This window comes from Gekko japonicus, unplaced genomic scaffold (genome assembly GCF_001447785.1).
Source record: "Gekko japonicus isolate JY-2015 unplaced genomic scaffold, Gekko_japonicus_V1.1 scaffold1383, whole genome shotgun sequence".
Taxonomy (NCBI): domain Eukaryota; kingdom Metazoa; phylum Chordata; class Lepidosauria; order Squamata; family Gekkonidae; genus Gekko; species Gekko japonicus.
Window position 1 is genome coordinate 74,172 of NW_015162523.1, and position 14,118 is coordinate 88,289.

Sequence of the window (14,118 nt, forward strand, 5' to 3'; positions counted from 1 at the left end):
CTCTTATCAGAACTACCGCTTGCCCAAGGTCATCCAGCCAGGTGCAAGTGGAGGAGTGGGGAATCAAACCTGGTTCTCCCAAATTAGAGTCCGTGCACTTAACCACTACACCAAACCACTACACCAAATAGGCCGAGCAAGAGGGGAGGAAGCAGGGGCCCACATGGGGAGGGGCATGGGATTTCCTTCCTAATGAGTCCTTGGGGGGGGGGATCTCCTTGTTTCCCTTATTTTGCTTTATCTGTACCATCTGCCAGATAGTGTCTGGACTCCCAAGTGTTGGTACTAATATATAAAGCCTTAACTGGTTTGAGATGAAACTTCCTTCGGGCTTGACTTCTCCCTCATTGTTGTACCTGAACATGGAGGTCATTTTTAGAGGTCCTTCTCTGGTGGGGGGCATCAAACTTGGCCTATTTGGTAGCAGCCCCTTGGCTGTGAAATAGAGTTTCGAGAGAGATCTGCAGGGCTTCCTTCCTGGTGCTCTTTTTAAAGAGGGCCTTTGGGCTCCAGAAAAGAGCCTGACTGGTTCTTCCAGTTGGGAGCTGCTGAATCTTCCTGGCATTTTATTCGGGTGGGTAATTTTAGTTTTTTCCCCAGACCTGGATAGCTCAGGGTAGCTCAATTTGGCCTGATCTCAGGAGTTAAGCAGGGTCAGCCTTGGCTAGTATTTGGATGGGAGCCCTCCAAGGAATACCAAAGTCATGACTCAGAGGCAGGCAATGGCAAACCACCTCCCAAAGTCTCTTGCCTTGAAAGCCCCACATAGTTTGTGTTTTCTGGGTTTCATGATTTGCTGTGAGATATGGGAGCAACATGTCCTCTGGGCCGTGAGCCACTCTCTCCTAATTTGGGGTGTTCTTCCAAAGCAGCTTGCTGTGATTAGAATCCAACCTTCTGCGTGGTGTCGTGAGGAGCCTCTGAGAGGCCCTGGTTCAGATCTTCACTCTGCAGTGGGAGCTTGCAGGGTGTCTTTGGGCCAGTTGCGTGCTCTCAAACTGACCTACCTCACAAGGTTGTTGTTGTTGGTAAGGTAAAATGGAGCAGAGGAGCCCAATGCCTTAAGAAGACTGGGTTTCTGTTGGGGAGAATCCTCAGATATATCCTAAGGTGCTGAAAATATTTGCCTGTGTCTTTTTTGGCCTCTGCCACTTGGAAGAGGTCCTGGTTCTAGGCTCTTTCCTGTAGAAGGGCAGAATAAGCTGCAGGCAAACTTGGGGAGGAGTATTGCTGGTTAGAGCAACAGTGCAGAAGCAATCCTCCTATTGATCTGCAAGATATTTTATTTTCATTTGTTTAACAAAATCCATACCCCACCTTTCTGCCCTCGTAAGGCCCACCAGGGCAGTTAACTAATTTAAACATACACCATAAAATTAAAACCATTAAAACCAACAAAAACACAGCATTGAAACATTTAAAACCATAGCTAAAATGCATACAGAAACATAAAAATAACAATTAAACATTGGGCAGAAAGAAGGTCCCTGACTTCACAAAAGGGCACCTGCAGGCATTTTAAGTCTACATAATTTCTGTGCTGATGATATATTGGGAGCTTTTCTTTCCACTGGTTAACAGCATTCCACAAAGCAACAGATCCCATGACCCTTGGTGAAGACTGACCATCTGGATTTGTGTTTTGCCACCTGCAGGACACGGACAATTCCGGTGCCACAGTCTTGCACTTGGCGGCCCGGTTTGGCCACCATGAAGTGATCGACTGGCTCCTGCGCTTCGGGGCCAGCGACCCGCTGGCAGCCACAGACACGGGCGCATTGCCTGTTCACTACGCCGCAGCCAAAGGAGACTTCCCTTCCTTGCGACTCCTCATCGGGCACTGCCCCAGGTAAGAGACAGAGAAACAGTTTGCCCTGGGGTGGCAGCTGGCCAGTTGCCTGGGGCTTCTTGGAGCCTGTCTGTCAAAGAGGTGGCAGTGTGCTTAGGAGTCCCTTGTATGGCCACCAACAGATGAATGGATGGGTGCTCAAGGTCTCGGTGCGCCTGAAATGCCTGCATCTCTTCTGCCATTGTGTGAATGCTCCTTTTGACATGATAGCACATGTTGAAAATGGAAAGATATTCTGTATGTTTGGCTGCAGAATGGAATGGAGGGAGGGCTGAGAAAGGATTAGTCGTTACTCCTTTGCACAGTGAGAAAAAGGCAGTGTTCGACATGGCAGCTGTGCAAATCCCTAGCTGCTGCACTGGTGGGAATTAGGCTTGAGTCCCACCAATGCTCCCTTGCCTGGTTCCTTTCACTTCTTTCTGTGTCTTTGAGTTCTGTGCAATGGGCCTGTCTTTCTCCAAGTTAATGGACAGATGGGTGGTTTTGAATGGCTTGAGGGTGGTTCTCTCTCTCTCTCTCTCTCTCTCTCTCTCTCTCTCTCTCTCTCACACACACACACACACACACACACACGTGCACAAAGTCATTCTTTCACCCATCTCTTGACTTTGCACATGCTCACTTGATGTTTTGGTGAGTGCAAATGGAGAGTGCAACCTTGATTTCATTCATGAGTGTTGGAACCTGGACAGGCAACCTGATAGGGAATTTTTCTCTACCTGTGACCTGGCCCATTCAGCTCCTAAGCAAGCTATTGCATAATGTGGCAACCCATCAAGTGATGAATCTTCATGTGTGCTCTAGGCCTTTGGGCATCTCTGTGTGTTACGGGTTCCCATACAGAGGCTACAGTTTTTATGAGGTGGCTGCAGTATGCAGCACCATTATAGAGGGACCTTGTCTTGGTGGAACTAATAGGGGTGTTTTCAGGGTATAGAAAGTTTCCAGGTTCTGGGGGATTGTGTCAGGGTTAGCCTTTGGAGCTCCTGTGAGAGCTGTGAGGGAAGAGTGATGTTTCTCCTGCAAGCCTCTGAAAGTCGCCTTCAGTGGTGTTTGGAAGACCACTGGTTTTGCTGTATATTTTTGTATGCTGTATATTTTTCTTAACTGAAAAGCAATAGAGGCTTCAGTCAGAGTTGAAGAGGACAGCAGGGTGCTCCACCCTTTCCTTTCCTGCAGTTTTGATGCTCAAAATGCCTCCCCCCCCCCAGCTGTTGTATTTGGGGAGAGAAAGATATGAAGGTCCATGTATTTCTGTCTTGCATGAAGAAATTCCTCTTCACAGGCTCTGCTCCGAATGCCCCCTGCCGTCTGAAGCTAAACTGGTGGCGATCCAAGACAGGGCCTTCTCAGTCATGGCACCAAAACTTCTAAATCCCCTCCAGGGAGGATTTGTTTGTCTCCCTCTAGTTTTGTCTTCTGTCAAAGGGTGAAGACTTTTATTGTTTTGTTTAGCACCCCCCCAGTAACTCTTACGGGCCCTTCTCCCTAATTGTGTTATGGACCATGGCCTCTTTATATGTTTTTATTGAATGGTTTACTTTATGTAGACTTTATTGTAAACTGAAATTTTAATGTTGTTGGTGTTCGCCACCTTTGTGATCCTGTTGGGGTGGGAAGCTGGGATAGAAATGTTTAAAATAAATGATGGGGAAGCACTCTGTGTTTGTGTGTGTGTGTGTGTGTACGTGGAGCAAGATTTCTGGCTGCTGTTTTTTGAGGCAGCCACACACTTAGAGATACCCCCTGTTTGGTCTTCTTTACCTAAGAGGCCTGCCAAGAGACCAAATCCTGCCCCATAGCTGAGAGGGGCAGAGCCTTGGCTACTTTTTGTTGTTGTTGTTGTTCAGTTGCACAGTCGAGTCTGACTCTTCACGACCCCATGGACCACATCACACCATGCCCTCCTGTCTTCCGTCGTCCTCCAGAGTTTGCTCAATTTCATGTTCGTTGCATCTATGACACTGTCTAACCATCTCATCCTTTGCCGTCCCCGTCTTCTTTGAGCTTCAATCTTTCCCAGCATCAGGGTATTCTCCAGTGAGTGCTCCCTTCTCATTTGGTGGCCAAAGTCTTGGAGCTTCAGCTTCAGTATCTGGCCTTCCAGGGAACAGTCAGGGTTGATTTCTTTTAGGATTGACTGATTTGATCTCCTTGCATGACTCTCAGGAGTCTTCTCCAGCACCATAATTCGAAAGCATCTATTCTTCAGCACTCAGCCTTCCTTATGGTCCAGCTCTCGCAGCCATACATGACTACTGGGAATACCATTGCTTTGAACATACGAGCTTTTGTTGGCAGGGTGATGTCTCTACTTTGTATTATGCTGTCTAGGTTTGCCATCGCTTTCCTCCCAAGGAGCAGCCATCTTTTAATTTCATGGCTGCTGTCACCATCTGCAGTGATCTTGGATCCCAGGAATGTGAAGTCTGTCACTGCTTCCATGACTTCCCCTTCTATTTGCCAAGGAGTGATAGGGCCGGATGCTTAGTTTTTTTGAAGTGGGAGCTGGCAAAGCATTGGGGGGGGGGGTATATTGGTTAGTGAGATGGTGGAGGGCAGATTCCAGCTCCTGAGCCCCTGCCCTCCAAGGCAGTTAGATGTCGAGCTCTCTTCCTCTGGGTGATCTGCAGAGTACCTAATGCGGGGCCATCTTGGCATCACTGTGGCTCCTGAAACTGACTCCTGCTGAGCCACCCCCATCTATACAGGCCTCCTTGGACCTGGGATTGCCATCAGGGGCAGCAAAGGGTCTGGAATCTGACAAATGAGACTCATTTTGCTATAAGGGAAGGGCTGTGGCTCAGTGGTAGAGCCTCTGCTCGGCATGCCGGACTTCCCAGGTTCAGTCCCCGACATGTCCAGTTAAAAGGACCAGGCGACAGGTGACGTGAAAGACTTCCACCTGAAACCCTGGAAGAGCCGCTGCCAGTCTGAGTAGACAATACTGATGGACTGATGGTCCGATTCAGTATAAGGCTGCTTCATGTGTACTGCCTGTTTCAGTGTGTTACACCCAGGGGTCATTTCCTGCAGGAGCGCATAGGAGCGGAGCTCTGGCAGTAAAGAGCCCAGGGGGCGGGCACATGCAACAAGCCCCACCCCCTGCTCCAGGCAGACCTCAGTCAAAGCAAGAAGCAGCCAGGTAAGCTGCAGAGCCCCCCCCCCCGGCCCCCCAACCCCAAACAGTCCGATAGCTAGCAATCCAAAACACTCCAGTGGAACCTGAGCGGTGGGTGTTGCCTTCTGACACGCTTCCGGTGATGTCAGAGGGTGTGGCATATGCAAATAAGTTATGCTAATGAATTATGCTAATGAGCTCCTGCACCTCTTTTTCTACGAAATGACCCCTGGTTACACCCATGCAGTCCTGAGCAGAATCACACCCTTCAGTGGGTTTAGAAAGGTGCAAGTCTGTTTAGGATTGCACTGTGTGTTAGATACACATACTCCCGCAGAGAAGGCATTATATATAACTGTTTGTCAGAGTTGTGCAGTTCGGAAAAGCTAATCCCAGTCCTGATGATTACCCCTGAGCAACAGCCCCTTCCTCAATTGTGATTTGGATCACAAAGCAAGGCTTTGGCTCAGGGTTAGATCACCTGTTTTGCATGCTGAAGGGGCCGGGTTCAGTCCCTGGCAACCTCCACTGTAAGGATCTCAGCAGGTAGCCGGTGTAGAGGAAGTCCTTTCTCTGCCGAAGACCCTAGAGGCGGGATCTGGAACTTATGGCTCTAGAGCCACGTGTGCCATAGTATGGAACCACATTTGGCTCTATTTATTTATTTGGATTTATATCCCGCCCTCCCCTTAATGGAATCAGGGCGGGTTCCAACAGTCTAAAACAGGGGTCATTTCATAGAAAAGCAGGAGCTCATTAGCACAACTCATTAGCTTAACTTATTTGCATATGCCACACCCCCTGACATCACCGAAAGTGTGGCAGAAGGCAACACCCACCGCTCAGGCTCCACTGGACTGTTTTGGATCGCTAGCTATTGGGTGTGGAGGGGGAACATGTACCTGAATAAAACTTGGTCTTAAAGGTTCCACTGGAGTGTTTTGGACTAGGGGACCGGGGGGGGGGGCTCTGCAACTTACCTGGCTGCTTCTTGTTCTGACTGAGGGCTGCTGGGAGCAGGGGGCAGGGCTTGTTGCATGTGCCCGCCCTCTGGGCTCTTTACTGCCGGAGCTCCGCTCCTGTGCGCTCTTGCAGGAAATGACCCCTGGTCTCAAATATAATACAGTTAAAACCACATTAAAACACAAAATAAGTAACATAACTTGTATGTGCCATACAACTCTAATAAAACCCAGATACCTCAGTGGTTGATGGTATTAAGATTTAAAGTTTTTTTTAAAGATCTTTTAAGATTTAAGAACTAAGGACCCTGGCTACAGATGGAGGCGGACCCAAGGAAGGAAGGGGGACGCCTACCGCCTCAGCCAAAAGCTCGGTGGAAGAGCTCCGTCTTGCAGGCCCTGGGGAATTGTAATAAATCCCACAGGGCCCTGATCTCACACGGGAGCTCATTCCACCAGATATTTCAAGGTCTGATTGAATGGGTAGGAGGGATGCTTGAATAGCCAGTATGCAAATGAAATGGCTGGCAAAGGTTTTTATGAGACTAAAGATCTTCTTAGAGATCCTTTACACAAAGGAAAGTGATGGGAGCGAACTGTTGCCAGTAATCCATGTACAGATTTATGCCAGTGCAATGGAACAATAGCGCAGGGTGCTCATGTGTATATCGATTGCTTATTGTGGGACCTCATGTGTGCCGCTTCCTAATAGAGGACTCGCAGCAGCCAATGTTTGGGCTGTGAAAACATACAGATTATTGACCAGCATATCAGTGATGTGCTCATGTTGTTTGTTTTTGTTATGGAAACTGGCTTTCTTAGACTAGCTGTTTGTTGATCTCTTGTTCCGAATTTTGATGCAGTTTGTCTCTTTAGATTTTTGATGCAGTTTGGCCCCAGTTCCACGGAGTCATTGTCTGTCTGGGAGTTGGTGCTGAGCTTCATGATCTGAGGGTCTGACTTGGTATAAAGGAACTCTCCCCTGTTCGAGTTCAAATTAAATAATTATTTCCTACTGCAGAAATCAGTTGTCCTGCTTTTGGTGTTGAACCAGTATGTTGAACCTCATAACGGTCTGCTTTTGGGAATGGACCCCTCTTTGGGTTTGGCATAGAAATGTGGCAGGTATTTCATGGCCTTCTTTGGGTCTGTTCTTTTATCCCACCACACCAAGTATTCATACATTTGACAAAATGGGTTGCAAGCAGTGTTCCCTCTAAGCTGAGTTAGTGTGAGCTAACTCATAGTTTTTTAGCCTCCAGCTCACATATTTTTGCCTTAGCTCAGGAATGATGGCTCCAGAGCAAACTAATTTATGCAGTAACCAAATCGCTCGCTCACAACTTTAATGCCGGTAGCTCACAAAGTAAAAAATTTTCTCACAAGACTCCACAGCTTAGAGGGAGCATTGGTTGCAAGCTATAAACATTCAAGTCACAACAAATGTCTTGTTTATTTCGTATATTTTTAACAACACCTTTCCTCCGAGGAGATCAGGACGGCATCCACGATTCTCTCCACTCCTTCATTTTATTGTCACATCTACCCTGTAAGGTAGATTGGGCTGAAAGAGGGTGAATGGCCCAGTTTCAGGACAAGTGGGGATTTGAATCCAGGATTCCCAGATCCTAGTCAGACGCTTGTCGTGACTACATTGCAGTCTGTTAAGATGCCCCAAGGTCTTTAGTTGTGTTTGCCTACAAGCTAAATCATTATGGATGTGGTCTAAAGCAGGGGTCTCCATAACAGCAGCTTATTATGAATTGCACTTTGTACATGCTCTGTGAAAATATCCTGTGTGTTGTCAATTTTTTAAATGATGTATTAAATATATGTTGTTATTCCATTAGATTCCCCCTGATGAAGCTGCATGCAAAATGCGCAGGGGCTGTATAACTATTAAATTTCTATTTCCATCTCCACCATTTTGTTTCTCCAAAGATCTCCAACCTTTTTGAACCGTGAGGCACATTTGGAATTCTGACCTGGCAAGGTGGACGCAGCGACAAAATGGCTGCCGTGGGAGGCGGAGCCAACCACGTAACGATTGCCACAGCTCAGCTTCAGTAACACAAGTGCTGATCCTTCTGCTGTGGTGGCAGCTGCTGCCAAACCAAGGTTTAAGAAATCTGCAGCAGCCAATCAAAAGCCTTGCTGGGTAAGAGCCCTGCCTGGCTCCACCCACTTCCTAAAAACACTTGGTGGGCGCCAGAAAAGGGGTCAGCAGGTGCCATGGTGCCCACAGACGCCATGTTGGGGACTCCTGGTCTAAAGGACCGCAGCCTGCGGCATCCTGGTTAGCCTTGTGAAACCATCTTCTTTCCCAGCTGCTTTCATGGTGAGCTCATGAGATGCCTTTGCTTGTGTGATCCTTACCCTGCACGGGTGTTTGCAGAATCCGGTCCCTTCATTGTCTGGCAGTGAGGACAAAACCCTGGTCCTGCAGACAAGCAGACAGACAGGAAGCTGACTGGCTTGGCTGCTGTGAAGATGTGTGTTCTTGTTTGGTCAAAAAGCCGGGCCTTTCACCCTGAGCGACAGCTTTATCGAAGTCAAGCGCCTTCATTCTTCTTCTTCTTTTTTAATGCTCAGCTAACAAAGCGAGTTTTAAAACTTGATGGAAATATAGCTTGCTGTTGCACAGGGCACTGCTGGGGATTTGTCTGCTGCGCTTTTGGAAAGGGGCGATAACACAGCGGCCTTTGTTTCAGCCGGAGGTTATGCAAATGGATTAAGCTTGTCTGCAAAGGGGGGGGGGGTTCAGATGTGTGGAATGGGCACCTTTTCATGTTCAGGAAGTGCAGGGGGAGCGGGAGCATGTGCCACACATGGCGTGATTTCAGCGTACTTTGGGATGATGTCTCTTGGTGACAAGGGGGGGATCGGGGGGGGGGCATATTTTGAAGCGTGTGCCTACATGCCGTTCTTCTCCTGCCCTGCATGTTTTGAATTCTATGATTCTATGTCAGAGATGCTTTAGGCTGGTCCTGCATTGGGCAGGGGGTTGGACTAGATGGTCTGTATGGCTCCTTCCAACTCTGTGATTCTATTATCTCAGGTGTTCCGTTTTGGAACCTGCCTGTGAGTAGCTATGGCAGTGATTCCCGCCTTGCATGCAAGAAATGAATACTTGCAAGCAGGGAACCCGCAAGGACTTGCCAGGGTCATTTCATTTCTCCTGGTATCCCCTGGTATCCCCTTCCCCATTGCCTCTTCTCTCCTCCTGGCAGCCTCCCTATCCTGTCCCCTTTCCTTGCTTCTTTTTGTACTTCCTACGCACCAATGTAATCTTTCTTTTATCTGCCCCCAGTCTTTAGCTTTATTTGTTTCATTTTATACCCTGCCTTTCCCCCCCAGTTGGGAACCAAGACAGCTTACATAATTCTCCTCTATTTTATCCTCACAACAACCCTGTGAGGGAAATTATGTTTAGAATGTGTGTGACTGGCCCAAGGTCACCCCGCATGGCAGGCTTCCATGCCGGCTGTTGCTGAGCCTAGGCGAGTTGTGTGTCACCAAGTCACACCAAGTTGCTGCACCTGGCTGAGTTGTGCAGATTGCGTGGCAGCCAGTTGTTGGGTGTTGGCTGCTGGGCCTGGCCCCAATGAATCCTCCCTTCAGGGCAGGAGGGAAGAGAGCAGGAGTGGACTGTGAGGCCAAAAGAGCCCTGGAAAGCACCCTGTCCCCTCCCTTTTAAATCAAGGTTTGAAGACTGGCAATATTGTTGTGGTTGCCTAGCAACTTCCACTATGGCCACTGAGATCTCAGAGAGCATTTGTTTCTTAAAGGTGCAAGTGCTCCTTCCACTATTTCGTGGGTTTTATTTCCCTGTGTGTGTGTTTGTACAGATACAGATAGATTTCAGGGTTTTCTGCAAATCTGGGGCTTTTCTCAGGTTTTTTGCAAAATCTTTCTTGTCTGTTTGTGGCTCCAGTCCCTAAATTTAGGTATTCCCAGATGAGGCAATTTTGGGAATTACATATACTGGTGTTGATGCATTATTACAGTTTTATCCCATCCTTCCTCCAAGGAGCTGAGGGTGATATAAGTGGTTCTTCCTCCCCGTCACCACCACCATAACAACTCTTTGAGAGCTGGCCAAAGATCACCCAGTGAACTTCATGGCAGAGTGCAGATTCGAACCCAGGCCTTCCCCCAACTTAGTCCAGTACTCTAACCATTTCATTATGCTGGCTCTTTTTTATAATATCCTTTGCGCCCAAAGGACCTAGCCACAGATGCAGCTCCACTAGAGCTGTGAAGATCCTGGAAACAAAAAGATTGGGGGGGGGGAATGTTTTTCCCATCCCTCGCACAGTTTATCTAATAGAAAATTTGAAAAATTGGGGGCTCCTATGAACGTTTCCCCCATGGAATGAGTGAAGCGCTTTTTAAGACAAAGTGTTGCTCACTCAAAACATAATAAGGTTATTATGTAAAACAAATGGTATCATTAGGCAGTGCTTGATCCTGAGGAAACGAGCGCGACACATTTTTCAAGGATCTGTTGTTTAACTGTGACTAATGTTTGCTCGTAATTGATATGCTGTCATTTTTTAAAACCAAATTTATAATATGCTGTCATGTATATGATGATCCACTGTTAGAATCCAATGTTTTCTTCTTTTTATTTCTCCTTTTTGTTTGTATTTGTGTGTGTATACATGTATGCGTGCCCATGCCTGGAAGTCATAGCGACCGCTGGCGACTCCTACTGGAGCATGGACGACATCCAGAGACGTGGCTTGATAGCCTGTCTCTGCCTCCCAACCCTGGTATTCTTTGGAGGTCTCCCATCTAAATACTTGCCAGGGTCAGCTCTGCTTAGCTTCTGAGATCTGACGATATCAGGCTTGCCTGGACTATCCAGGTCAGGGCGAGTCCAGTGTTTTCATTGTTACAACATTTACATTGATAGCCAGAAGTTGGTGATGGTAGAAAGTGTCATCGGGTCACAGATGACTTATGGTGACCCCTCGTGGGGGTTTTGAGTAGCGATGTTCAAAGGTGGTTTGCCCTTGCCTGCCTCCGCGTCACGACCAATGTTCCCTCTAAGCTGTGGAGTCTTGTGAGCAAAAATCCTACTTTGTGAGCTACTGGCATTTAAAGTTGTGAGCCAGCGATTTGGCTACTGCATAAATTAGCTTGCTCTGGAGCCCTCCTTCCTGAGCGAAGACAAAAAGGTGTGAGCCAGAGGCTAAGAAACTGTGAGCCAGCTCACACTAACTCAGCTTAGAAGGAACACTGGTCACGACAACCCTGGACTTCCTTGGTGGTCTCCCATCCAAATACTAGCCTCTGAGATCTGACGAGATTGGGCTAGCCTGGGCAGCCAGATGTTATACCCTTCTAAATCCTTTTATACTTCTTAAACTTTGAAAATGTACCAAATAGTGTAATTTTATACCAAAGAGTGTACCAAATAGTGTAATTTTGTATATAAAGTTATAAGTATTCCCTCTTACGTTGCTAAAGTGGTAAAATAAATTTAGTTTGATACTAACGTAAGTATAATATTTCTGTTTTCCCCCCACCAACATTTCCAAAAACCATCTCTCCCACCACCCCATAGCTCCAAAATATTTATAACTCTCATGAATGCATGAATCTGTCTTTACACTGACTCTGACTGTTGGTGTGTCAGGGCCAGTACTGTTCACTCTCCAGGGTTTTGGGTAGAGGTCTTTTACATCATCTGCTGCCTTATAACTGGAGGTGCCAGGGATTGAACCTGCAACCTGCTGTTTGCAAAGCAGAGGCTCTGCCACTGAGCTATGGTCTCACCTTTGTGCTGTGCCCTTCTCCAGTATGGACGTCCATTGAGCCTCTGCCAAGGGCGGGCAAGTCTGTTGCATCTCTGTATTAAGTGTCATTGGATTATTCCAGCACTTCCCAAGCAGAGACATGGCAGAAGCAACTGTCCTCAAAGGAGGAGGCCTGTTGAACCTCTGCCTGAGTCCCTACTCTGGAAGTCAGTTTTAAGTGTATGGGTCCATTTGACCATCTGCGTATAATGAGGCTGTCTCAAAGCTGCAGGGTAGGCTAGATTGTGTCAGGCTGGCTTGATCAAGGCCACCTGATGAGTAGAACTACTAGAGAAGGAGCCCTGAAGCCCTAGGAGGAAAGGTGTGTTAAAAGTAGGATGTTTTGCTACTGCTAATTACTGGCATGCTAGCTGGCACATTCTTTGCAGCACGAGAGGTACCATCTTTGCTTGGGGTCAGGTTCCCTTTCACCTCACTGTTTTAAATGGAAAACTCCAGTCCCACCCCTGAAACTTGGCTAACACCTTTTCCTTGGGGTGCCTCTTTGCAGCCACTTCCCTGGTTTGGGGGGGACAACCCCATCTGTCTTTTCTGGCTTTGTGATTCTGACGGTAATGTCTGTGCAACTGTAAGCAGTTCATGGTGTTCATTGTATATCCTATACTGTTTAGAGTGTGGCCTCCTTGACATTGCACCCCAGTTTCATTGCATTGCTTGCTTATATAATTAAATCAACCTTGTTTGCCTGGTTTTTAGTTGTATTATCCTGTCTTCATTTGCATTGTTTTTAATTGTGTAATGGGCCTTGAGTCTCAGTGAAAAAGGCAAATGGGGCATTTAAGTAATTGAGAAGGGAAACGGGTAAGTTGGTGAGATAGTGGGGGATCCATAATCAGATTGTCTGGGCCTCTCTTTCAAGAAATAAATGACATCTATGTCTGGTACTGGCTTGGATCAGGGCCATGCAGGGTGGGGCGAAGGCAGGTAGATCTTTCTGCAGGTTGCACAGTTTCAGCTGTTGCAGTTGGAAAGGAGAAAAAGACAGGCACCCAAGTTGGTTTCCGTTCTGGGCTAATAGCTGCACAAAGAGGTGGTGGTGATTAGATCCGAAAGAGTGGTGGTGGAAGGAATCAGCCCCTTGTCTGCCTGCCTGCCTGCCTGTCCCCTGCACAAAACAGCATGCATAGCTCCTTCCAGGGGTCATTTCGTAGAAACAGAGGTGCAAGCGCTCATTAGCATAACTCATTACCATAACTTATTTGCATATGCCACACCCTCTGACATCACCGGAAGTGTGTCAGAAGGCAACACCCACTGCTCAGGTTCCACTGGATTGTTTTGGATTGCTAGCTATTGGGGGGGGGAGGGGAATGCAGATCTGCCCTCACAGAGGAGGGAGAGCTTGTACCTGAAGGCGGGCCGGGGGGGGGGGGGGCCGGCAACTTTCCCGGCTGCTTTTTGGGGTTAGGGTCTGCAACTTACTTGGCTGCTTCTTGCTCTGACTGAGGGCTGCTGGGAGCAGGGGGTGGGGCTTTTTGCATGTGCCCACCCCCTGGGCTCTTTACTGCCAGAGCGCCACTCTTGTGCACTCCTGCAGGAAATGACCCCTGGCTCCTTCCTTCATCCCTTTTATCCACACGACAGCCCTGTGAGGTAGGATAGACTGAGACTGATAGCCCAGTAATGGCTGAGTGGGGATTTAAACCCAGGTCTGTCTAGACCTACTATGATACTCTAACCGCGGCATCAGGCTGACTGTCTTGATGTCAGTGCCATATGCAGGTATAATTTAGTATTTTAAAAACCCTGGGAAGAGTTTCTTGTCCAGTGTGACCCTGTGTTTTCACCTCCCCTTTGAAGCAGAAGTCCAGTGGCACCTTAGAGACTAACAGACTGTACTCCAACATCAGCTTCCCTGATCTTTCCCTCAGCTTCCTTTGATGACCTGGAAGTTCAGTAGTAGACCCCTTACCACTGGCAGCTTTGGGACTCCCGGTTCTGCTTCTTTGTGGGCTGCAATTCGATCACATGACATGCTGGTCTCCAGCCTGTTTTTAACCTGCCACAATGTCATCGAAACGATTAAGTTTTAAAGGGAAGTTTTTGCTACTGGGAGGCAGTGTAACCCCCCCACACACACACACACCTTCCAGTGTTCCCAGATTTTGCCATTCATGGTGATCCCAGAAATAGATTCCCTCCCCCTCGCAAATGTAAAAAATGGTCTCCAACCAAATAGGTGGGGGGAACACTTGTCAGGTGGATGAGAATGGCTTCTCTTCACTTGCTGGACATGGCTTGCCGAGGTATGTGTGGGCCAGGAGGCTAGCATATGGCTTTGTGCGCTGCCTCTGGACAGTGGCAAGGCTGCTGTAGCTGTAAAAACAGGGCAAGGATCTGCAGCAGTTTTGCAAATCTATT

At 47.8% G+C, this 14,118-nt stretch overlaps 1 protein-coding gene across 1 annotated transcript in view; it reads left to right on the forward strand.

The window, feature by feature from the left end:
* The window catches only part of ESPN (espin), a 140,119-nt gene that overhangs the window by 4,111 nt on the left and 121,890 nt on the right, over positions 1–14,118 (forward strand). Inside the window, exon 2 of the mRNA XM_015406261.1 lies at positions 1,656–1,849. Coding sequence (XP_015261747.1) covers positions 1,656–1,849 — 194 coding nt within the window. The remainder of the gene's footprint in view (positions 1–1,655; positions 1,850–14,118) is intronic.